This window comes from Micromys minutus, assembly GCF_963924665.1.
Source record: "Micromys minutus genome assembly, chromosome: 3".
NCBI classification, from domain to species: domain Eukaryota; kingdom Metazoa; phylum Chordata; class Mammalia; order Rodentia; family Muridae; genus Micromys; species Micromys minutus.
In genome coordinates, this window is record NC_137972.1 from 15,281,819 (window position 1) to 15,307,092 (window position 25,274).

The following is a 25,274-nucleotide window of genomic DNA, read 5'->3' on the forward strand; positions in this document are numbered from 1 at the left end:
GCATGTGTGTGCATGTGCATGCAGATATATGTAAGGGAGCAAACATGGGAAAACAAAAGATTACTTTCTACTACCTCTTTATGTATTGGTACACTACCTACCCATACAGTACTTGAAGAAATTAAGAACCTTGAAAGATTTTAAAAGATAATGTTTGAATCACATTTGACAATGATGATCCTCCAGAGGAAAGATCATAAGAATATCAACAGCAATCTCTCTCTCCTTCTCTGGAGAATCAGGAAGCTCCACACCATCAATGACATCAACAGTTCTACTTTATTCTCATGGTTGCAGAGGTAATAAGTAACAATTTGTCCTCATGTACACAGTAGACAACAGAGAACAGCACACATGTTTGTAGCCTCCAAGTGTCAATCAACTTACTCCCCAGGAGCAGTCCACAAACACTTCCCTACATCCATCTACCCCAGTAATTTAGATGCTAGTGACAGGCATGAGCAAATTCATCGCTCTCGAAGACCTTCACTTACATGTGTCTCCAAAAGTAGGGTGAGAAATAACAGACTGCAGAATGTTGTAAGAATGAACTCCTGGGCACTATTTGTACATGTTGCAATGATACACTCCTGGGAACAATTTGTAGTGTTTCTTTTTTGGACATTCAGCAATAGTGCACTGAGACCTTTGCATGGGTAAGATCTCTATGGTAATTCTGCTATTGAGAAACACAATCCTCACATTTGTTTATCATGTTTACAAAATTGAAGTACAGCAGTGACTATCCATTGAATTTCATCCCCTATGTAATATGTCAATGATCTCACACTTTAAGTCTCTCACTTATTCAGGATAATAATAGTACTTTAACATATTGCTAATAAATGCATACTATAATTCCAAGCATTAGTCTTAAATTGCACAGTACTCTATCATCATGAGGAAACAGGATGATAATTATTAAAGTTATATCTTCTGTCTCCAAGTCCATATTTATTCATTCTATTTTCATTCCCTAAACATCACTGTCTTTTCCTGGATGTGCAGAATCATTTTTTCACCCTTTATTGTATTTTTACATGAATGTCTATATTTTCCTGACCAAAAAATATTACAATAAATAAATAAATACATTTTATTAATACATGCATACACACAGACATACACAGACACATGTGCACACACACATATATATATGAAAATATATATTGTCTTAAAGTTTAGATATTTTAGCTTTTTTCAGTGCAAATACATATTACTTTAATCTGTCCTCTAGGACATTTTTTTTGCTCAAATCGCATAATTAGATATGCAGATAGATTTCAGCTTTCCATAGTAAAAACAGATTATAAGAACTATCTTTGTGGATAAATTTACTCAGGTTATGGGGAACAATATATATTTCATTTTCTATATAATGCCTAAGAGTAGTGACAGAAAAGCTAATGCAGGGAACGGAGGAACTTAAGTGGTGGAGGGATTTCACTATTCTCAGTGGTGCTTTCAAGCAGTAGAAAACTATAATCAGCCATGTCAAACAGTCATAGATTTCCTTCATTTCAGGCACATATGGCATTGTGGTCATAACTGCATAATAAATGTCCCAATAAAATAATTAGCATGCCATTTCTACTTGTTGTTATTTTTTCGGAGCAGTATGTAGAACTCAAATAAGAGCTTAAGGGCCACTGGCACCACATAAGAACTTGCAGAATTCCTCGTGATGAGTGCTTCCAGAAATCCAACTGTATTTTTAACACTAGTATCAAATGAAAATGTTTCTTTGTATATATTCCCACCTTTTCCCTCTCTGGACCAATAGTAAAAATTGTGTGAGTGTGCATGTGTGTGTGTTTGCACATGTTTGTCCATATATATATATGGTCTTGTGGAATCTAGATGTCAGTGCATAATGTCTTCAGCTAGCATTTTCCACCTTACTTCTTAATATCAAGTCTTTCTGCAGACCTCAAGTTTCCTATTTCATCTAGACTTTCTGGTCACAGACACCCAGGATCATCCACTCTCATTCTTTCCAGTGTATATGTTACAGTAAAGTACCATCAAACCTCGATTTTGCATGGATGGTACATCTAGATGGGATTTTTTTTCTTTTTTAAAAATTGGATATTTTATTTATTTACATTTCAAATACCCCTTTCCTGGTCTCCTGTCTTCAACCCCCCGTAGCCCATACCATATCCCCCTGGTTCTAGGAGGCTGCACATCCACCCAAATACTCCTACTACACCTCCCTAGCATTCCCCTACCAGTGGATTGAACAACCAAGGGACCAAGGGCCTTCCTCCCTCTTGATGCTAGACGAGGCCATCTTCTGATACAAAGGCAACATGAGCCATTAGTCCCTCCATGCATACTTTTTGGTTAGTGCTTTAGTCCCTGGGAACTCTGGGGGGTCTGGCTGATTGATATTGCTGCTTTTCATATGGGGTTGCAAGACACTTAAGTTCCTTCAGTCCTTTCTCTAACTCCTCCCTTGGGGTCTGTGTGCTCAGTCCAATGGTTGGCTGTCAGCATCAACACCTGTATTTGTCATGATCTGTCAGAGCTTCTCAGATGACAGCTATATAAGGCTCTTGTCAGCAAGCAATTCTTGGCTTCAGCAATCCTGTCTGGGTTTGCTGTCTGCAAATGGGATAGATCCCATGGTGGGGCAATCTGTGGATTGCCTTTCATTTAGACTCTCCACATATTTCCTTTAGACAGGAGCAATAGTGTGTTAAACTTTTGGAGATGAGTGAGTGCTCCCATCTCTCAACTGGTGGCCATGCCTGACATTGGTGCTTTTAGTTGTCTAGCTAGATTGAAGGAGTTAGTTTATTCTTGAAATGGGATTATTACTTTTCTTTTGTTTAAGATCTATTGTGGTTTAAGTATGCCTAGTCCAGGGAGTGGTACTATTTGAAGGTGAAGACTTGTTGAAGAAGGTATACTGTTGCGGTCTTGAACTTTAATACTGCTTTTAGATGCCAGGAAGCCAGTCTTTTAGTGGCATTCATATAAAGATGTAGAACTATCAACTCTTCCTGAATCATGCCTGCCTAGATGCTGCCATGCTCCTGATAATAATGGATGGAAACTCTCATCCTGTAAGCCAGATCCAATTAAATGTTGTCTCTGTCATGCACGGTATATACTCCCTAATATATGAATATTACCTCCTTAAAAAAACTGCAAAATACCCAAAATACGGTCTACAGAACTCAAAGAGAGGATGCCACAGTACCACTTGGGAGGGAAAAGAAAGCAACCACAAGAGGGGAGGGAGGGACCTTGGAGGGAAAAGGAATGAGGGGAAGAGAATATGATCTGGTATTGGGTGGGGGAACTAGACTGAAGCCCTGAAAGCCAGCAGGAAAAAAAATGGAAGCAGGCAACATTAGGAGGTAGAAGGTTGGGAGAACCCTACAGAAAGTACTACAGACCTGGGAGGTGAGAGACCCTCAGGACTGAAAGGGGAGGAGACCCTAGGTGAAATGACCCCGAGCTTGTGCCAATTGTGAATTAGACCAGTCCTTCATCAGATGTAGTACTTGGGAGAATGGGTCCAGAGCCATACCTGGGAAGCAAAATGTAGCTGACTTTTGAGGCATGGGTGCAGGTAAGCTAGCACTGTGTAAGCATAAGGGATATCTGGTGGCCTGATCAGTCAGTTACCACGTAGGCCCAGATCTATGGCTTTAAATTGACTTACCACAAAATCTGTATCATCAAAAACTGTTGAGGCATATAAAAGTCCTGCTTATCCAAAGCTGCAGGTTGTCCCTGACAAAGGGCAACAACCGAATGAACAGGAAGAATTCCAGTGAGGATCTGATATGGATGGTATCACAGAAGCCAGAGACCTCCAGCCAGACCAATGACTTATAGCAATGAACAATTGCAAGTGAATACATGTAGAGAGAGAGGACATTTCTCCAGCCCCATGAGTGGTAATTTTAATGGACACTGTTATGTCTCTTCCTTTCTTGCCTCAATAAGGTCATGACTTGTTAACACCCTTATTTAATTATCTTTAGGTTCTACTTTAATTTTTTATCTGTATGGGAGATTTACCTGTATGTATATCTGTGCACTGCATGTGTGCAGTGCTGTAGAGGACAGAAGGTGTCGGATCCCTGGATATTTCAGTTACAAACAATATGGGAACTAGTACTTTTAAATACTGATTCATCTCCCCAGTCCCTTATCCCTTTACCTGCTGATTCATCACCCAAGACCCTGTGCATTAGTCAGGATTCTCTAGTCACAGAACTTAAGTTTAGCCTGTATATACTAAGGGAATTTATTATGATGACTTACAATCTATACTCTAACTCCCCAACAATGGTCAGCTGTAGCTGTGAATGGAAGTCCAGTGATCTAGAATTTGCTCAATCCCACAAGACAGGCAGGCAAGCAAGAGTCTTCCTTCTTCCAAAGTCCTCATGTAGGTCTCCAGCCGAAGGTATGGGACAGATTAAAGGTGTGTACCACCATGCCTTAATCTGGAACTTCCTTTGTCCCAGAAGACCTTGAACACATAGATCTCCTTACTTTAGTCTCCTGGGATTCATAGCTACTAAGCCTCAATATCTGAATCACAGGTGAGCCTTCCAATTCTGGGTTGTAGTTCATTCAGGAGATACTCAAGTTGACAGCCAGAAAAAGACATATTCCCTGTTGTATCTATACATTATATATAATATATGTAATTGTGTGTGTGTGTGTGTGTGTGTGTGTGTGTGTGTGTGTGTTTAAACAGAGGCCATCAGTAGATGTTGGGTATCGTCCAGTCATTCTCTATTGTATTATTAATAGAGGTTCTCTGGCTGAAACAGAGTTATATCAGCACAGCACTGTGGCTAGTCTCCCTAGACGACTTGCTGCAGGGATCTCTTTTCTGAAGCTGAAAATCTAGGATTAGAGTCAGCATAGATGTCTGTCTAGGTTTTATGGGAATTCTGCAAATCTGATCTACAGTCCATCTATCCTTCTTAGGCATCTCTTCAGCCCTGTTCCATCCTTGTTCTTAGAAGTCAAAAAAAGTATTTCTTACAATAGTGCAAAGGAGCTTCACATATAATTGGCCCTTTTCCCATTCTCTTAGAATGCATTCAAGTTAACTTCATAAGCCCTCAGTTTTAATATAACTACATACACGATGGCCTTTACTTCTTGCAACCTTAATATATATTGTATATAAGAATAATTTTCATTAATTATAAAAAATTATTAAATTTAGGTTGTTTAATAGTGACACTTTATGCAATTGACAAAAGTAGACATCACAGAATAATACATAAGATGCTGCTACAATGTCCTAAAAATGAAAGCGTTTGTATGTGTGTACATATTTCATTGCAATCCTATCACTACAGTTTGTTAGCAAAACACAGATATTAGGTAAAGACGCAAGACACAGAGGGCAAAGTTTATAACAGAATGGCAAGTTTAATAGTGACTGTAGACGGGTAGATGTATTTATAGTAATATGATTTAAGGGTATGTACACTAATTGTAAATTAAAGTAAGAGTGGGGGAGGTTTACTATAACATTCTTACTGTGATCGTGAAACTATAAAATACAGACACTAGGTATTGCACACTGTGTATTGTTGTAGGCATTCCATTTGTTTAGTCTAGAGAGTTGAAAGGTAAAATGACAAGCTCCGATGACATGGTGATACAGACTTGCTGGTTTGGCTCCAGAGACTCATAAGTAAGGTAATGGTAGAGTATTCATATTTTCTATTCAACTATTCTGAGCTGTGTGCGCCTTCTACACATAGATGATGAGAATGAGGCTGGAGAGGATTTAACAATAAAGTCATACAACTTGATTAGTAACCTGTATTTTATAAAGCAAAATATATATTTCAGGAATTATTTTAATCATCTTGCCAGGGATTCTGTAATGTACAAATTAAACTGAGGGCACATTAGCCTGAGATGTTTAACTTGATTTTATTTTGAAGATTTGGTGGTTACTGCTACTAAAATTTTGTCATTAAGTTAATTAACTTGTCAGGAAATTTTGACTCTAATAAAATGGTTTGGGGGATAAATGAGTTAACATCTAGCTAGTAGTAATTCCACTTAGGAAGCAAATTTTAGGAGAGAGAATTAAAAGGAGTTAACATCTAGCTAGTAGTAATTACACTTATGAAGCTAAATTTAGGAGAGAATTATAAGGAACAGGGCATGTTTTAGACAGTAGAATGGCAAAAAAAAAAAAAAAAACCAAAAAATCAAAAACAAAAACAAAAAAACTTCAAAACAGTAAAGGAAGCCTAAGTCATAGGCTAACTCGTTGAAATGAACTGTTTCCAGTCTGTTTGAGTGGCTAGTGAGCTCAGGCCCTGCATCTCCACTTTCTCCATCTGCCACCTTCACATAGGACTCAGCAGCAGAATCCAGTCTCCCAACACATGCATCCTCCGGCCAGTGTATGCAACCTAGAATGCTTGACCAAATGTTATGGAAAGAGAAAAATCATTACTGCTTCTTTTTCACTACTAACCTCTTACCTGCCAAATAAATGCTTGCTTTGAGAAACTGTATGTGATTTGTTCTTTCCATCCAGAGGAAGGCAATTGACAAGAGAAGGACACTCTGAGTCTGTTGATTAAATTATCTAAACACTAATGCCAAATGCCAAAGGCAACCAGTATACCCAGGTATGCTTTCTTGAGTACTTCTGGACACATATATGAGCCATAAACATGTATCTGTAATGTCAGAATGCTTTACAGATTTGTATCAAGAGGGCTATGTGCTACTTGTAGGTTGACTCTACTAGCAGAACCTCACTATACCCCTTTAAGAGTTGTTCACATCACAACAAAAGCCTTCCAAATTCTCTCCTTTTGGACAGCAGGTAAGATACTGTCTATCTATATCCTTTTGAGAGCCTTAAGATTGATCTTCAAAGGAAAAGCTATCTGAAATTTTGTTAAGTGCATTTGAGAAACATAAGCAGGAAAGTCTACTGACCTCTGTTATTACCAAATATCTTTTGACAGCTTGTCCAGTTTTTCTTTGGTTTGTTTTTATGTTTGTTACAATGAAGGCATTACGTTCTCTGAGACTAGGGTCACTCTAACCCTAATTTCTACTTGCTGCCACTGTGTAGACTTCCTTCTATGTTAGGCCTGCACCATCTTAAGCTTATTATAAGGAAGAGCCATGATAAAATATTCTGATGGAACAACTGAAAGGAGTCAAGCTTTATTTTAGATCACAGTCCAACGTACAGTTCGTCATGGCAGGAAAAAAATAAAGTGGCAGGAGTTTCGAGCAGGTGGTCCCATCAGAGCCACACCTGTGGAAAAAGAGCTAAATTTACTATTAAGCTCCCTCTTTCTCCCACAGTACAGGTTTCCTGGCCCAGAAAATGGCCCTTCACCTAATTAGGACAGTTCTTCACACATCAATCAATATCAAGCTAAGCTCCCCAGCCATACCCACAGGATTGTCTGCCAGGTGACCCTAGATCTGTCAAACTAACAATACCAACCATCATATCTACTGAGAATTGTGGGAAAAAATGTGTAGCCCTATGTTTTAAAGATGAGGGGAATATTCCAAATGCCGGAAAATGTACAATTAAGCACAAAAAGTATATTCACAAATGGCAGTACTTCAGCTAGGTGAATATCCTCCAAACACAGGAGAAGAGTTTGACATTTCACATTGCAGTCCTGGTCTGTGGCATTGTACCTTGTGTTAGGATTCACCCTCAAACATTAAGATCTCTTATGGCTACAATAGTTCAAACAACTCACAGACTGTATGAAGTCCAAGAAATAAAAAAAACAAAACGAAACAAAAAAAATATTTACAAAACAAGAAAACTTTAACTATTTCCATGTTACATTTTGTTTTACATGAACTTTAGCTCATTGTAACTATTAAGTTTTCAAGGCATACAATCAAACCTTGAAAAAAATCAAGTACTAACTAAAATATATATTCATATAGTTTTATGTAAAAATTATGTTAAAATCTGAAAAAAAGTACTTACAAAAATATGTATAATTTTAAGCAAAAAATGTTTAAAATCTGTACATTTACCTTTGTTTTGTAAAATAAAGTTGTTTTATAAAAAAAAAAAAAAAAAAAAAAAAGGCCCACTACTGTAACATAGTCTCTGTCAAAGAAAAGGTTACTAAAGTCAGTATCCAAGAGCAAAAGCAAGATGGGGTATATTTCCTACTCATGAAACTCTTACCATTGATAGGACATGACAGTATCATGGGTCAGGAACACCTCTATTGGCCATCATTGGCCACTGAGACCATTGAAGATCTTAAAAATGTGTGCAGAGATAGTGGGCAGAACAGAAAAAAAAAAAAAAAAAAGACAAGCATGAAGTTAAAGGGATCATTTCACTCAAATATCTCACATATAACGTGCACGCACACTCACAGACATGAGGAGGAGTGATCTGAAAGGCTGGCCAATTCTGATGAGATGTGTTAGAAGAGGAAGTGAGATGACAGATGCTGTAGTTCTCTGTCATTCATTCTTTACTTCCCATTTCATAAGACCTAGGTCACAGTGGATTTCTACAAGTGCTTTCTCACTATTCCTGGGTGCCACATGCTGTGTTTTAGCTTAGTATAGCATGAAATCAATGATCTCTTATCTGATTTTTAAATTTTATTCTTATGTGCATAAGTATTTGCCTGGAAGTATGTATGTGCGCTATGCCTACTCCTGGTGCCTGTGGAGGCCAAAAGGGGTTATCAGATGCCCATGGTACTGGGACTATGGATAGTTGTGAGCTACTATGTGCTGCTGAGATCAGAGCCTGGGTCCTCTTAACAGCTGAATCATCTCTCCAGGAAAGTTTTATGATTTAACTGTACCTATCATTACATGTTTAGATTATTTTAGACTGCAGCCATAGCATAATCATATAACCTGCCCAAACATTTTATATTAATATGCATTATATTTAGATACACAACAACTTCCTCATCACATATAGTACAGACATTTGATTTTGTTTTTGTTTGTTTGTTTTTTTTTTTTAAGTGTAATGGGTAATTAAGCACAGGATCATAAATAATGTCTGTCATTATTTAGACTTTTAAAAATGTAAATATAATTTTGGGCATTTATTTGTTTACGTGACAGATGTAATTTTATACTTCTCAATGCTTTCTTTGTAGAGATTCCTTGTTAATATAACTATGAACACAAATGTTCTTCCATACAATTGGACTTGTTTTCTTAACCTTTTTTAAATTATTATTATTTTATGATTTGCTCACTTTTAAGCCATTCCCAACAATGATGCCTCTTTCTCTGGTGGCCTTTATACCACCTTCAGAGTATTTCTAAAGCATCAGTGATTTCTAGGGCCCTTGATTTCCATACCATGAAACCTAGGATTAACTAGCCCCTTCCAACTCCTGGGACTAGAAGTAATTCCTTTGCATTCAAGGCTGGCAGGTCCTGTGAGGAAGACATAATAAACTCTCAAAATACTGATTGTGTACTCCAAACTACTGAGATAAAAGTTTTGGGGACACTTTACAGGAAATGTATATTGAGGTGGGCACTCATGTGGCTCAGGATTGCCCTATATTCCCTACATGCACTTCAGCTAGGTTAAAACTTATAAGTCTATGACTCAATCTCTTGAGTATTAGAATCATAGGTATGTAAAACAATGCCTGGTGTTTTCCCTAAAGCTCTCAATTACAGCAGTCAAAATAGAAGTAGATTATATCCTAACCATAAAATAATACAATCTACTTTATAGTGAATTTTTGATACACACTAGATATTAATGAAAAGAAGAATAACACTGTTATTCTCCACCCCAACTTGACATGTAAGTTTAGAATTTCACAATGGAAGACAAAGAATCTAAAAGACACGATGAGGAAGGGTGTTATGAAATGCAAACCTTATATATGATATGGCTGTTGTACACAGGAACTCACAGAAGCTGTGATTAATTACATTAGACTTGTATCAGATCAAGACAAGTCAATGACTCCATCGCAGAATAAGGAGGGGGTCCTGAGGCTCCACTCTGAGTTGCGGAGCCACAAGCAGATGGCTATTGTCCCTTTTCTTTAGAAATGTGAATAATTGGAGTCAGTGATTAAAAACAAATACAAAATTAAAGTAGGATATCATATAGGGCGATAATGTACGAGGGAGCTAGGTCAACATTAAAAGTAAGTCCTCAGGCATTGTCCATGCTATTGGTAAAAACGGTGTCTTTTAATGTTCTAAAACTATGCCAAGTAGGATAAGGTTGATGGTCAGCAAACCCTAGGGATTTGTCTCTGCCTCTCCTTAGCACTAGGGTTGCAATCATGCTACCAAGCCTGGCTTATTGGGCTTTGGGGATCAAGCGTGGGTTTTCAGGCTTTTAGAGAATGTCCTTTACTGACTAAAGTAAGTTTACACTTTTTTTTTTTTCTTTTTTTTTTTTTTTTTTTTTTTTTGGTGGTCACTCTTTTTGCCCTACTATAGTTGGAATTATTTATTAATAAAATATTGACTACTTTTTTTCTTTCCTTCAGAGCACGTATTTAACCTATAATTTTGAACACCATAAAGCTTAGGCAAAAAAAAAAAAAAAAAAAGAAAGAAAAACAAAAAAAAAAAAAAAAACAAAAAGCAAAAAAAACAAAAAAAAAAAAAAAACAAACAAACCTTTGGACTTGTGTGACATTTCAAGTGTCACCTGGCAAGTAGCAAGCCCATTGCTGGCACAGCTCAGCAAACTTGGTAATCAAAAGGCAATGGCAGGGGGATCATGAGTTTGGAGCCATCCTTCTATAATTTTTACTCTTAACCGCTGGATTTTTTTGCTTTTGTTTCTTTGGGACAGTGTTTTTATCATGTGGCTCAGTCTGTCCTTGAATATATGATTGAACTTCCAGTGTACCGGAAAACATCTGCATGCTACTATATCTGGTTCTCACTGGATCCTTCACTTACCTGTGAGTAACAGGAAATTTTTCCGTGAAGAGCTTGGAAACTAGCAATTTCCAAACAAAGCCAACAGAGGGGGTTTTAAAACAGCATGCACTATCTTATTATGTGCTCACAGGGACAAAATAACAGAGACAATTCCAGGTCAAGACTATAACAGTATATATTCATCTTACATGAGCTTGGGAAAGATATAATTACATTTATATGCAAGAAACTTCACAAGTAGCAATGAAAATTATTTCCAAGCTATAGTAGGTAATACGTCAATATTAATATATATTACTATTAGCCAAACAGTAACAGCTGACTGTATGATTTACATTTCAATCCAACAATACTTCTGGCCAACTGACCTATGGTAGATTTAATTGTCTGGGGAGTTTTTCAAAACAAAATATTTTAATTAGATTTTAATGAAAGAAAATCATATACAAGGTTTAACAGAAATTACATATTAGAGTATTAAAAAAAATTAATAAAGCTTTGCTTTTTCTCTACCTATCCCCATTTATTTTCTCTTTAACCACTTTAAGCTCTTAGATATTTCTTCATTAATTTTCCTAATTATTTTGTTGCCTTTTTATATATTTAACATTTTTTTTTGTAGTGCTGGGTATCAAACCCATAGGTTCATGAATGACAGGTCTACAACTTGATTCTACATAAGTCTACAACTTAACCAAATCTCCTGTCCTCCATTATACATATATCTCTTTCAGCTTCCGGTCTCCCACTGTTACATAATTATTTCTTGTTAAGTAGGAACCTATATTACAGGCACAGTATTATTCACATGAGGTACGGCAGCATAACTTACAATTATTTTATTTTTCTTGGGGTTTCTAATTACTTGCTTTAATTTCAAAACAAAATACAATGACTAATTCACCCCAGGCTTGTACAAATCTCTAGCATACATTCGCATACACCAGACATTTGCTCTTTTTTAGACACTGAGAACATGCCATCCTTGGATATTAACTGTCTGGGTCATGTGGTTACCGCCTCCATTGAGCAGTTAGAAACATGGCTGTCCAAAGTCAAAAAAATCTCCTTTTTGTTCACAAATACACATGTTTTATCCTCCCACTGCACAAGGGCATCATCTTTCCAGTTACTTTCTTGTCCCTCCACTTGTCAAGGTTTGTAACATCTGCAGTTTACTCTGTAACTAGAATTAAGTATTCTCTTTAAAGAAGAAAGCCATAGTTGGTCCATTTGCCTTACTACCAGGGTGTAGTCAATTCCTGTGCAACTGGACTTTCTTTCCTTTGGAACCAGTGTCTTTTTGGCGGGAACATCTTCACATAGTCCCACTATTTTTTTTTTTTTTTTTTTTTTTTTTTCAAAATCCTGCCGTCATATTTGGGGGTTTTCCTGTAGTCTGGCTTTGACCCAAGGTTTCAATATAGCCTCTTGTGGGAAGAGATGCATGCTTTTAAGATCACATTCTTGATATAACAGGCCTCTTATTCAATTCAATGTCTAGTTCACAGTCCAGTACTCTTAAAAGATTAATTCAGAACCCAAGTTTGAGGTAAATCTGTGTTCTTGAAAACTTAACATTCCTTTCACATCCTGTGCCCTTTGCCATATCCTAAGATTTGCCAGGAGTTTGCTGATGTGTAGTTCCTTGGATACTTTCTTGTTTACCTCCTCTGCTGCTGGAACACAATATCTTTGTTCTAAATCGACCCAGCTAGCTTTCCCACCTCCAATTCCCAGGAAGGGGAAGTGGTGAGCAGACCGCCCGAGAGCCTGCTCTCGCGAGACTGCACGTTCTTCTCGCGCATCCTGAAGGTGCCGCAGGGCGGCCTGGGAAGCTGCCATCTTGCGGTCCCGGTTGGCGCGCGATGCAGACGCGGCTCTAAATGTGTACCTGCAAGCGGATGTTGAGGATCACTGAGCCCGCGATGTAGAAGTACGGGAAGTTCATTCGCAGCTGCCAGGCCAGCTCGAAGAAGGCGAGCAGGGTGCGAGAGAGCCCCTTGCAGAAAACACCGTACGGGGTGGCGGCCGCAGGGCCCACAGCCCTGAGCGCCAGGGCGGACGGGAAGTCGGCGGGGACCATGGCGTTGTCCCACCAAGCCGAGGGTCTCCGAAGCTTCGCGCACTCCCGAGCCAGACCGAGCCGTGGCCTGGATGAAGCGGCCACCGCTTCAGTCTCAACGCCAGCGGCCGCCGCTCCCTCCCTGCTGGCGCGGGGCGGTGTGGGCTCCGCCTCTTCCTGTCAGCTTGCAGAGGAAGGTTGGCTGCAGGCAGTTATGTAACTGCTAGGGACAGCAGCACTGAGATCCGCTGTCCCTTTAAAGGGCCAAGCTCAGTAAGCTGATGTAACATAGCCAGCATTTAGTACACAGTTTGCAAGGATCTTATGAAAATAGGAGTGTCTGTTTTTTAATTCCATAACATTCACTGAGACACCAAGACAAGGTGATTTATCACCATATGTGAACATATATAGGCAGAGTCTGCATTTGCAACACACCATAACTTTGAAAAGTCATCATATTAGGTTAGGTTATACATAATACCTGTATATTAGGACTATGCATATTACAAGCGAAAAATTAAGCAAAAATACACACTTGTGTAGGCTGTGTGTGTGCGCACACATCTATAGTTTGTTTCCATTTAATATAAACCCTTTAAGAAGTTCAGGTTAGGTATAGAATTCATCTTTTTTGCCTGGAAATGCACTAGTGAAATACCTAAAGTAGATTTGAAGGACCAGAATACTAATATTTTACATATTCTTAGTACACTAAAACAATGTAAAACTTAGTACAATGTAACAAGTCACCCTATTCAAAATGGTTTTATTTTTGTTTCAGCAATGCCCCAGTTTAGCCTCATTTGTGTATTATGCTTATTCATTAGTTTGTGAGCATAACTTTCAGAATACAGTATAATTTTAAATGTCATTTTTCATATCTGACCCTGATTTGCATGTATGTTTTATTCCAAGCATCCCTGTGATCCGAGAGTGTCAGCTGGAAAGGACATGCCAGTTTCCTAAACATCAAAGGACAGTCTATCCAAAAATGAACCCCACCTTGGACTGCAGGAGGATTTCTGGTTAGATGAAAGGCAATATTCCTTCAGGAACTTGGGAACTGTGTTCCTATCTGCCAGAAGGAACCTCTGGCAAAAGGCACTTGTGGTTCTCTTGTTAACATATGCCTGTGGCCCCAATTTAGTCATATCAAGGTTCTTGCCTCCAGGCTTCTTCAGCTCCCACTCAGTTACATGATCCCAAGCCCCAGCCCCCATCTGCTGCCTTTCCCTCAGTGCAGCTACTCTTGTAACCACTGTTATTCTCACAATCTTCCTCTATTCTGTATCCCTTGATAGTCTTCCCTCTCTCACAGATAGCCCTGGCCATACCGACTTTTTCTCTTTGCTCTAGATACTTACAGTTGATTCTGCTTATTCTACATCTAAAATAAAATCTCCCCATACAATGGAGTAGTCCTGTCATCTGTTTGTACACAGAGCACTTCTGTTTCTAAGTAAACTACTTACAGAGCTGGTGCAAACAGCACAACATTACAAAAGTTGGAAAACATAAAAAGGTATCTCAATTTATACTCCTTTTCTGCAATCAAATCAATGCTAAGTGAGTAGAGAAGCTGGTCCCTAAACCAAAGATAGAAAATAAAGAGTAGTTTAGGATGAGTGACCAACTAAGAAACAGAAGGTACATGGTTTTAGTGCACAGGTGTAGTTTATTCTGAAATCAGAATCTATGGAGCTGTTCAGCATTGTCTTAAATAAGTCAGTAAGAGCCTGGATCTTCTACTTTCTACTAACAGAATCATTCACTCATCAACATGCTTACACCACCTGACCCATTTCTAGCCTCCACTGGTTCTTCTCCTTGTGAACTCCATGAAAATAACTGCCCTTTACATTCAGAGAGTAGGGGATAGAGCAGCCATACACAAGTGACCACAGTGAAGACATAATCCTCTAGGAAATGATAAAGAAGATTCTGTAAAAAGCTCTCAATCCCACTTATTGCTCAAGAGTATTTGGAATCTGATATTTTAGAGGGTTGTGGTTTGCCTTTGGTCCCTTGACCTTTAGCTTTCAAAGCCTGTTTCACACGGCTTACCAGGTAGGTACATTTCAAAACTGACCAAATAGAGCAGATGATTAAAATTTCTCTGGATAGTACTTCATAGCCTTCTCTTGATTTTACCCAATCATTTGTTCCCTTAACCTTGATTCTGCCTAAAGCTTATTTTAAAATGATTTAGGTTGATAATCTGAGAATGTTTAAGGTGAGCCACAATGATTCTGTGCAGAACCATATTCCTAACAATGTATTTATTAAATAATTTACTAATGTAAATTTATTAGAAAAGAAATCTTTTCAGAATGAAGGGGTTAGGTGCTAGTTGAAGGGCATAAACCAGAAAATAACAATGAGTTTTCTGAATACCTGTATGCTGACCATTTGAATTCAACATTTTCACTCATGCTGTACACAGAAACAGCTTGATATTTAGTGGAAAATTTGCAGTGATTTAGTCAAATCCTTGAAATGAAAATAAAATGTTTTCAAGTAGATGTCAGTGATTTGGTTCAGTTAGAAGCACTGGGCAATTTACAGGTCTATAAATTCGAATTTTTAGAAATAACATTAGCTTAATGGTAAATGGCTAGCACCATGTTATACTTTTGGAAAGAATAACATTCAGCTGCCTTTTTGATCATGTATTCATTCTGGGAATGAGATATTTGAGTCATTGCTTCATTAATGATGCATTGGAAAATTACATGTTGCTTGGCATGACAGACAACCTTGATTACCCAGCAAAAATAATGTGTAAAAAGAAACCAAGCCAAATAGATTTCTAAATATAGTTGTAAAAATGTTCTAAGAGGACAGGGTTTGATTTTTACTTTTTTTCAAAAAAGAGACAGAGTCTCAGTGTCTTGTTTACTCCCATAACCTCAAGGCCTCACCTCAGATTATTGCTATATTCAATACCAAACCTTCCTTACAAGACATTTGGAGGTCCACTTAATGCCCTAGCTGCAACAAGGTCAAAAGGGTATTTGTTTTTAAAAATATATTGAATCTTTCATTTCTTGGAGGAAAAATTAAATACTATAGTGTTTTGGGAAATATTTTACTTAGAGGATATTAATGGGAATGTATCAACCAATATTCAGAAGACTACTTATAGTAGTCTTAACAGTAACTGAAAAACTAAGTCCCAATACCTGTAAGTGCAAACAGAACAAAAAATAGAGTATAGAATCATAATTGAACGTTGTGGAGAAATCCAAGACAATCAAAGACTCTTAAGATCTGGCTCTTAGCAAGATAGAGTTTTTACCCCATTAATGGGGAAGGGGAAATTAACAAACTCACTGAGTGGAGAAACATTACAATAGACATAAAAGAAAATAACATTAGAAGATAATATTTTAATGTCTAAAGTACATTGAGTTTATAAATTAAAGAATTTCTAGATTCATATAAAACTAGTTGAACCAAGTATAAAACAGCAGTATCAATAAGCTAATAATGAACAAGGAGTTATAAACAATATTTTTTTTACCTAAACAAGACCTGTTCAGGTGTTTTCATATAAAAATTGAACTGGATATTCAAAAAGGAATTACAACAAATGCTTCTTGAACTGTTTTTAAAAATGAAGAAATGGAGGTGAGGGAGAAAAAGTAACAGAAGAAGGAATTTAAACTTCTAACAAGTCAGTATTGTTCAAATACCAAATCAGATAAGAACATCAAATAAAACTCTGTCCAATAGCTGTGATAAACATATACGCTAAAGTACTTACAAATGAGATTTGATATATCAGAAAGATCACCCACCACTACCAGATTGAGTTTATCCTGGAGATGTAGGGATAGCTATCATAAGTAAATAAATATAATAAGTTGTATCAGTGGACATAAAGACAATCATAAAATCATCCAATATTTGTGGAATTTTTTTTAAAAAACCAGAATGCCTTAATAATAAAAGTTCTAGAAATAAAAATTCTGTCAACATAATACTGATCAAGAAACTCAACAAATAAGACCATAAATATATTATAAAAGCTTTGCATAATAGTCCTCACCTGTAAATGTAATACTTTAGGGGTTGAGACAGGAGGATTACCACAAGTTTGCCTTAGAAATATTTGCCTTTTAGAATGTTATAAAAGTTTTAAGGATATTTTATCACCCATCTAGAATTATTATCACTTTTTTTTTTTTGTAATTAGGTAGGTGACCAATGCAAATTACCGGTTTTTAGTGTGGAATTTAAATTGACTTTTTAAAAATATATTGTCATTCAATTTTTCAGAGTAATTTATTGAAAAATCTCTTCTTTGCAATTTTATATGTTTGGTGTATTTCTTGAAAGTATATGATCTTCACAAATGAGTTTATCACTAGATATATTATTGAGTTTCTTGTGCTACATATACTGCGTTTCAGCAGTGTTAAAATCAAAAGAAAAGTTTAAATATTTATGCTTTGAATTTCAGATTATTTAAATAATAATTGTCTTACCTACAAGATGTGCAAAGGTAAAGATGGAGCAGACAGAGAAGGAATAGCCAACAAATGACTGTTCCAGCTTGAGATTCACCCCATGTTATAGAGTCCCACCCTAACACTATTATTGATACTCTGTTATGCTTGTAGACAGGAACCTACCATATTGTCTCCTTAGAGGCTTCATACAGCAGTGGATGAACTCAGATTCACAGACTCATAGCCAAACATCGGGTGGAGCTTGCAAAGTTTTATGGAACAGTGGGGAATAAAATTAAACAAGCCATAGGAGTCAAGGTCACAAGAAGACATACAGCATCAACTAACATGATCTCATGGGGCTTACAGAGACTGGACCACCGAAGTAAGAGCATGCCAGAACTGGACCTAGCTCCACCCACCACATTTTTAGTAGATGTACTGCTTTGTCTTCATGTGAGAACCCTAACAAATGGAGTGGGGGCTCACTCTGTCTCTGTTCTCTGCCACTGGATTAACTTCTCCCTACTTAAACCACCTGATTAACCCTCAATGGGAGAGAATGTGCCTAGTTCTGCTAGAACTAGAAGTCCCAGGGTGGGATGGTACCAAATGGGCTTCCCCTTCTCTGAGGAAAAGGGGACAGGGAAAGAAAGGGACTTGTAAGTGTGGGACTGGAAAGAGAGGAGGCAGTGTGTGATCTGAAAGTAAAGTGAATAAAATTATTGGAGAAAGTAATCATTTGAAAATTGACTGGGCAAAATCAGATAACGTTTTCTAAGCTCTAAACATGAGCAATATTTTGGCAAACATTACTAATGGCCTAAAGAGACCAAAGGGCATTACGGATGTTTTGAGTCTTCATTATGTACAAGAGACAGACATTTGAGATAATAAAATAATAATTTTATCATGAAGCATATATGTGGTTGTGTATAGTACAGGATTACACACTTTCAAACACAGTTAGAAATACTAGCTGTTAAAGGAGTATTGGTTTCCCTGCGTTTCCAAGAATACACTCTGAAAAAACTATGTATTGAATCTATCATTTTATTAACAGAAACCTAGAGTTTTTTTTAACACAAATAATGGAGATATTTTAAAAAGTGATTACAACTGTCATAACAAAATTTATCCTTATTTTCCTGCTAACAAATGAGAATTCAACTTTGATTCAGCACCAAGTGAGAAGTCCCTTCATCTGTAAGAGAAGCATAGAGTATACAAACAAGAGTCAATTTGAGCAGTTATGCAAATGTACTGTTTATAGAAAGATGTACTTAGTTTACCTGATAACACACTGTGTGCTGTTTGCTCAGTCACAGAGTTGTAAAAAACTAATTTCACTATACATCCACAATTCAAATGCACACATAAAGTTGATATATTAAAGAGGGGGCAGCCAAGATAAATTAGCTGGTAAGAGTACCTGCACATCCACGGGGATATAAGTTCAAATCTCCAGAACTCCTAAAAGCAAGGCACGATCATGTATGTCTTCCATACCAGTGCTGGACTGAGGGAATGAGGAGAAGAGAAAGAAGGATCACTGCAGCTTGATGGCCACCAGTTATGTTACAGCTCAGAGAGAGAGGCCATCTCATAAAAATAGAACAAAGTGATAGATAAGGACGCCCGGCAATCTCCTCCAGGCTTTGTCTCATGTGTCATCTGCACCCTTACACATGAGTGTGCATATATCATACACATACACCCTTACAGAAAAGTGTTACTAGTTTTGACTATTATTGGGTGATTTTATCACTCAAGTGAGTATGAAAGTGATATAACTGGAAAGAGGAAAATGAAGGACATGACAGCTTTTCATGTATAACTGTCCTCACTGTAAACACATCAAACTCTGAACTGTATCCCTGCTTTGTGCCCTTTGAATAATCCACCTCTTCTACAAAAAGCATTGGATGATGTGGCTTCTCGTAAATGATGACAAGATTTCATTATTGTATCCCACATGAAGAGGCTGCAAATTGTAGTTACTGTCTCTGTAAATTTGGATGCTGTGAATCATTATTGTTATTATTATTATTATTATTATTATTATTATTATTATTATCATCATCATCATCATCATGATTATCATTACTATTATTATTAAAACATAAAGGCATACAATTTTTATAAATTTTCATGTTTGCCATTCATCTCCAATTCGTGATAAGCATCTTTGGAAGAGGAAATAATGTTAATTCCATTTGCTAATTATTTGTAGCACCTAAAAATGAAAACAATGTTTCAAAATATTTTATTGATTTAATAAATAGATTAATAAATGAATGATGATGTGAACATTGGCAATATGACAATAACTAAAACCCATTATGATATCTGGGTAAAAGCATGAATATTTTGTTTCTCTTTTAATTTTTAGGTTACAAGTTTATAATGTTGATGGCATTTGTCGCAATATGTCAGTTTTAAAGAAGTATACAAAGGAGTTTAATAAAATTTCACATTTTTAACTGTGAAATTTGATACTATCATTTCCTTTAGTTATTATTTATTTTATATGCAAAATGCCATTTAGCAATATAAAGTTTAGGTAGCAAGCAGATTCCTTGTTACTTTTCTTTTTTTCTTTTTTCTTTCTTTTGGCTGTGTGATTAAACCCAAGATTTCTTACGTGACTGAAATGTATTCTTCATCTCAGTTATACCTGAGGCCTACCAGCATCCTTTCTTAATTATAAATTTTGTGCATTTTCTCCCATAAAATTTCTAAACACATTTTTTTTTCATTTTCATTTTAAACAAGAAGTTTATTAAACAAGATGCATGACTTGAAGGAAAAACTATCTAGGATCATTTTGTTCAAGATTAATTCATCCCTTCTTAAAGATAGATTGTCCTACATGTAACAGCTATGAACAAAAAAGTTATAAAATTGTCCTTGGTTTTTACAATGATAAATGAAAAACATTAAAATTCTTCAATCAAACAAGGTATGCAAGTATTTTGTGTTGTTGGGTTCTTTTCTTGAAACAGTGACAGCAATATAACTAACTGGAATGTAAAGTAAGAGTTGAATGAGCCACTAATGGAAAAAAGAGATATTTTCACAGGAAAAGTACTTTCCCCAGACCATCTCCCTCCGATGTCAAACAAACACTGGCCATTTACTTAAAAAAAAAAAAAAAAAAAAAAGGAAAAAAAACAAGAGAGAATGTGCTTGTGCACATACACCAGTTACCTTATGTACAATAAAGAAATGGGGACAGGGAGATGAAAGGAGAAAGCTATTCTGTAGTAGTCAGGATGTGGCAGGCACAAATTTCGGCTTTCTGAGATTTGTTCATGGATTATAACAAAATTCTGGAGTAAAGCAGCAGGCTGCCTTTTTAGTAGGCACCCACTGTCTGCTGCTGGAACACATCAATCGTATCTTCATCCTCTAGTTCCAACTGTGCAGGTGTGTCTGTTTTGTTGATTGGTTGCCCATCAAACTGGACTTGGATCTGCCTCACTGACAAACCCTGTCATTTACAACAGCTTTCATTAGTTTACTAAGTGGTGTAAGCCTCTTATCTTTAAACTGCACCGCAGAACTATCCTGTCCTGCCACTTTCAAATTAATATGATCTTTGTTCTCAGTCTTGACTCCTTCCTTGGGTTTCTGCTCGGCCATGGAAAGAGCCTGAGTCTCATCAGCTGCCGCTTCACAAAAGAGGCACCAGGTCTGCACTGAAAGAGCACACAAACCGCACCGGGAGCAATGGAAGCCCAAAGACTTTTCAAGTGAGCATATTGTAAGATCACAGAAGCAAAGAAAATCTACAATTCAACAAAGATTTCTTCTGCCAACATTCAGTACCTTGGTGGCATTTGCAAAACCAGATCTTATGCTCACAATGTTTCATTACAGTTAAAATTGGAAGAATACCCTTGATGATTAAAAGAAATATTATCAAGAATATCATCAAGAATAACCTTGATGATAAAAAAAAAAAAAAAAACAGATATGTGAGGACTCACTTAGATTCAAGTCCAAAGTAGTCAATAATCTGAGTCACTCGAAGAGTGACTCAATTTACACGTGCATGCTTTTTATTGGGGACTGGAACCTATGCTGTATAGCTGTTTGTCACCATTGTCTCTTAAATACAGCTACTCCTTTATGTGAAGGAGAGCCTTGGGTTAATTCTGTAAGTTTGGGCTCTTCTTTTACTCCAACTTTGTCAGAGAAATGCATAGTAATTTTGCCATTATTGATAGAGTAGCAGGTTTGTTCTGAGCAAAGCAACATGGACAAGAGAGTGCAGCATTTACAGCTACTCAAGTAGAGCCTCCAGTGCTTCCTGTCCAGAGGAAAAATGAAGAAGAGAGGTTCAGGGAACCTCCTGGGTGTTACTCACTCTCACCTATAAAAGCTCTGCCCTTTTTCTTTAAGGTCTGTACCACTCTTGTGCTAGCACATGTTCTGTACAGCCCCAGCCCTAGTATGTTTTGCATTTCTATTTTTTCACTTCCTCCTTTTCGTTATAGAGAAGGAACCATTCTCAGAATTGCTTTCTGTGTCCAGGTATGATCATACTTCTGTTCTAGGAATTTTGCCTAAAATGTTTCCTATGTTAGTTTAACTTAATTTCCTAATAATTCTGTCCCTAACTGTTGGGCATTAATGGAAATATCAGGATAATTTTGTCTTGTTTTCTTTGCTCAGTGTTGCTACAGAGGGAAATAGTTACAGTTTCTCTTTCACATGCAATAACCCATGGCTGTCACTTCGACTTAAACATTCCTGTTGCTGTTATTTTGATGCAGGGTCTTACCAAAGACCACCAGCTGTTTTCAGTGCTAGGCCATATATACCCATGGCTATAAGAATACCAAGTTTTCCAAAATTTTTGATGTTCTTCTGTTTGCTTCCTTTGATAGATTTTCTTGTGTGTTTTTGCCCCTTTTGGCTTTTGTTTAAATTTTGAAGAATCTTACAACCTATTGTTGCAGTCCCTGTCTTGCCTTGGGTGTGTATTGTGCTTTATATATCTTGGTGCCTATGCTAATTTTAAATGAACAAATGTTGGTGCAAAGTGGAGGAAAATAAATAGTATCAAGCTTGTACTGGTGAAGAAATCACATGCATGATCAAAGAGAGGAGACACAGAATGAAGGGGATTTGTTTTATGCAGATGAACTTAAGTAAGCTTATTGTCTGCTTTATAACAATAGGAATATTTCCAAATTTATTTGCATGTATGGAAAAGATAGGCACAGGTCTTTAGTGTATTTACATTATTGCTGAGTCAATTATACATAAAATCAATTTCTTGCCATCTCCTTACAAACTATCATGTTAGTAAATCTTAAGTAAATTATTCATCAAGTTTTAACTAAATAATAAATCTGAGTTTTAGAAGTCAGAATTCAAAAGGATTATCATAGAAATAAACACACATTCATGGACTAGTACATGCCTATATACATACGCATATATAACCTTATAAAAAGTGAAATTATCAATCTTGTCAGTCTCAGTTATTTGAGGAATAACTAACAACAGATGATTATTAGGTAGCTGTTTGCTTCTAGGGAGAACTTTGAGAAGAAGAATAAAAGCCTATACTGACACACTTTTGAAACATTAAATAAAATTCTAAAGTCATATAGCAATTTAGATACCATTGGCTTCTGTGTGTGTTGTAATTTTATTATTTTGCTTGTCAGAAATTAAATGTTTATATTGTAATGTATAGATAGTTGAAATCATGTAAATAAATTATTCATTTCTGATGACAGCATATGACAATTTTGTTTTCTTCAGCATTAATTACAGCAGACTTCAGTGCATCTACTATAAGCTATATCACATCTGGATGAAGCACAGCTGGATTCTTTTGAAAAATGTAATATTTTTGTGAAGAAAACTGTAAACCAGCCCATTAGTGATTCTTTATGTTTGTGTGAGAAATGTATGTAAGACTTAATTAAATTAGCATGCTATAAATTCTTAAGAATTAGCTAGACATGCTTCAGAAGACTATCATTAAAGGATACCTAGCACTGTATTAGAAATTGGAACACCTCTTGGAAACAATGAATAGTGTCTTAGATTACATATTATTAACTACTTTATATGTGGAATTCATAGTGGGAAATTTAGGCAATGCATTCACTGTTCTGGTGAACATCATGGACTGGGTAAAGAGGAGAAAGTTCACTTTTATAGATCAGATCTTCACTGCTCTGGCCATTTCCAGAATTGGTTTCCTCTGCTCTGTATTTGCAAGTGTGTTGGTATATGAACTGTATCCAGCATTAATAATGACCAAAGGAATTGCAAAAGAAATTAATATTTCCTGGACAGTTAACAATCATTCCAGTATCTGGCTTGCTACAAGTCTCAGCATTTTTTATTTTCTCAAAATAGGCATTTGTTCAAACTCTATTTTCTACTTGAAAGGGAGAGTAAAACTAGTGGTTTTAGTGACATTGCTGTTATCTTTGTTCATCTTCTTTTTAAATCTTTTAATCTTAAACAGATACATTGATGTCAGGATTGACAAATATAAAGTTAACATGTCCAACAGTGCTATCTTAACTACTGTTACTCAAATTTCTAGGCAGATTATACTCATCAACACTATGTTCACACTTATTCCATTTACTGTATCTCTGACAATGTTTCTCCTTCTCATTTTCTCTTTATGGAGACATCTGAAGAACATGCAGGGCAATGCAGCAGGCTTCAGAGACGTTAGCACTGCAGCCCACATAAAGGCGCTGCACATGGTGGTCACCTTCTTGATCATGTATACCATTTTTTTCCTATCAATTCTTTTGCAGTTTTGTAACATTAAAATTCAGAAGCAAAATTCAGTTACTCTATTTTTCTGCATTACTGGACTTTCCTTTCCTTCACTCCACTGCTATGTCCTGATTCTGGGAAACACTAAGCTTAGACGGGCATTTCTGACCATGACATGGTGGCTGAGGTGCTGGGTCAGTGGTGCAGAGCCCTCAGATTCTTAAATATTACTGTTGTTCATCTTTTGTACTTTAGAGGAAGATCAGTTCCTAAGAAATTAAATATCTTTAAATTTTTACATTTTAAATTCATTTGTAGCATTGTAAGTTTGGAGAAACTTTTATCTAGATTAGGAAATATCTAAACATTACAACAAGTCAGTACCCTTCCTCTACTCAAATGACAAAAATGTGGAGAAAGAAATTAGGGAAAAGATACCCTTCACAATAGTCACAAACAATATGAAATACCTTGGTGTGACTCTAACTAAGCAAGTGAAGGACCTGTATGACAAGAACTTCAAATCATTAAAGAAGGAAATTGAGGAAGATCTCAGAAAATGGAAAGATCTCCCATGCTCATGGATTGGAGGACCAACATAAAATAGCCATCTTACCAAAAGTAATCTACAGATTCAATGCAATCCCCATCAAAATTCCAAACCAATTCTTTATAGAGCTGGAAAGAGCAATGTGCAATTTCATCTGGAATAACAAAAAAACCTAGAATAGCCAAATCCATCCTCAACAACAAGAAAACATCTGCAGGAATCACCATCCCTGACCTCAAGCTATGTTACAAGGAAATTGTGTTAAAAACTGAATGGGACTGGTACAGCGATAGGCATGTGGATCAATGGAATAGAATAGAAGATCCAGAAATGAACCCTCACATATATGGTCACTTGATTTTTGATGAAAGAGCTGGAAACATTCAATGGAAAAAGGACAGTCTCTTCAACAAATGGTGTTGGTCCTACTGGCACTCAACATGCAGAAGAATGAAAATAGACCCTTTTTTTTTCTTGTACATAGTTTAAGTGCAGGTGGATCAAAGATCTCCAAATTAAAGCA

General features: G+C 36.6%; 2 protein-coding genes and 1 pseudogene across 3 annotated transcripts; 1 reads left to right on the plus strand and 2 right to left on the minus strand.

Moving 5' to 3' along the window:
• Positions 1 to 11,064: 11,064 nt before the first annotated feature.
• SMIM10L1 (small integral membrane protein 10 like 1) lies at positions 11,065 to 13,144 on the minus strand. Its single transcript, XM_080914198.1, has one exon. It carries the CDS (start codon positions 12,998 to 13,000, stop codon positions 12,797 to 12,799), a length of 204 nt encoding a protein of 67 aa, XP_080770324.1. The 5' UTR covers positions 13,001 to 13,144; the 3' UTR covers positions 11,065 to 12,796.
• Positions 13,145 to 20,794: 7,650 nt separating this feature from the next.
• Positions 20,795 to 21,081, minus strand: LOC308418672 (small ubiquitin-related modifier 2-like; annotated as a pseudogene). The gene has a single exon. The product of its transcript is annotated as a small ubiquitin-related modifier 2-like (transcript).
• Positions 21,082 to 23,489: 2,408 nt separating this feature from the next.
• On the plus strand, positions 23,490 to 24,425 carry LOC308418364 (taste receptor type 2 member 140-like; the record flags this gene model as incomplete). Its single annotated transcript, XM_080913725.1, has 1 exon — positions 23,490 to 24,425. The coding sequence occupies one exon, from the start codon at positions 23,490 to 23,492 to the stop codon at positions 24,423 to 24,425; it is 936 nt and encodes a 311-aa protein (XP_080769851.1).
• Positions 24,426 to 25,274: the final 849 nt, after the last annotated feature.

What these genes read in the sequence shown, in the direction of transcription:
- SMIM10L1 (XM_080914198.1), bottom strand. Translation starts at nt 13,000, where the DNA reads ATGGTCCCCGCCGACTTCCCGTCCGCCCTGGCGCTCAGGGCTGTGGGC.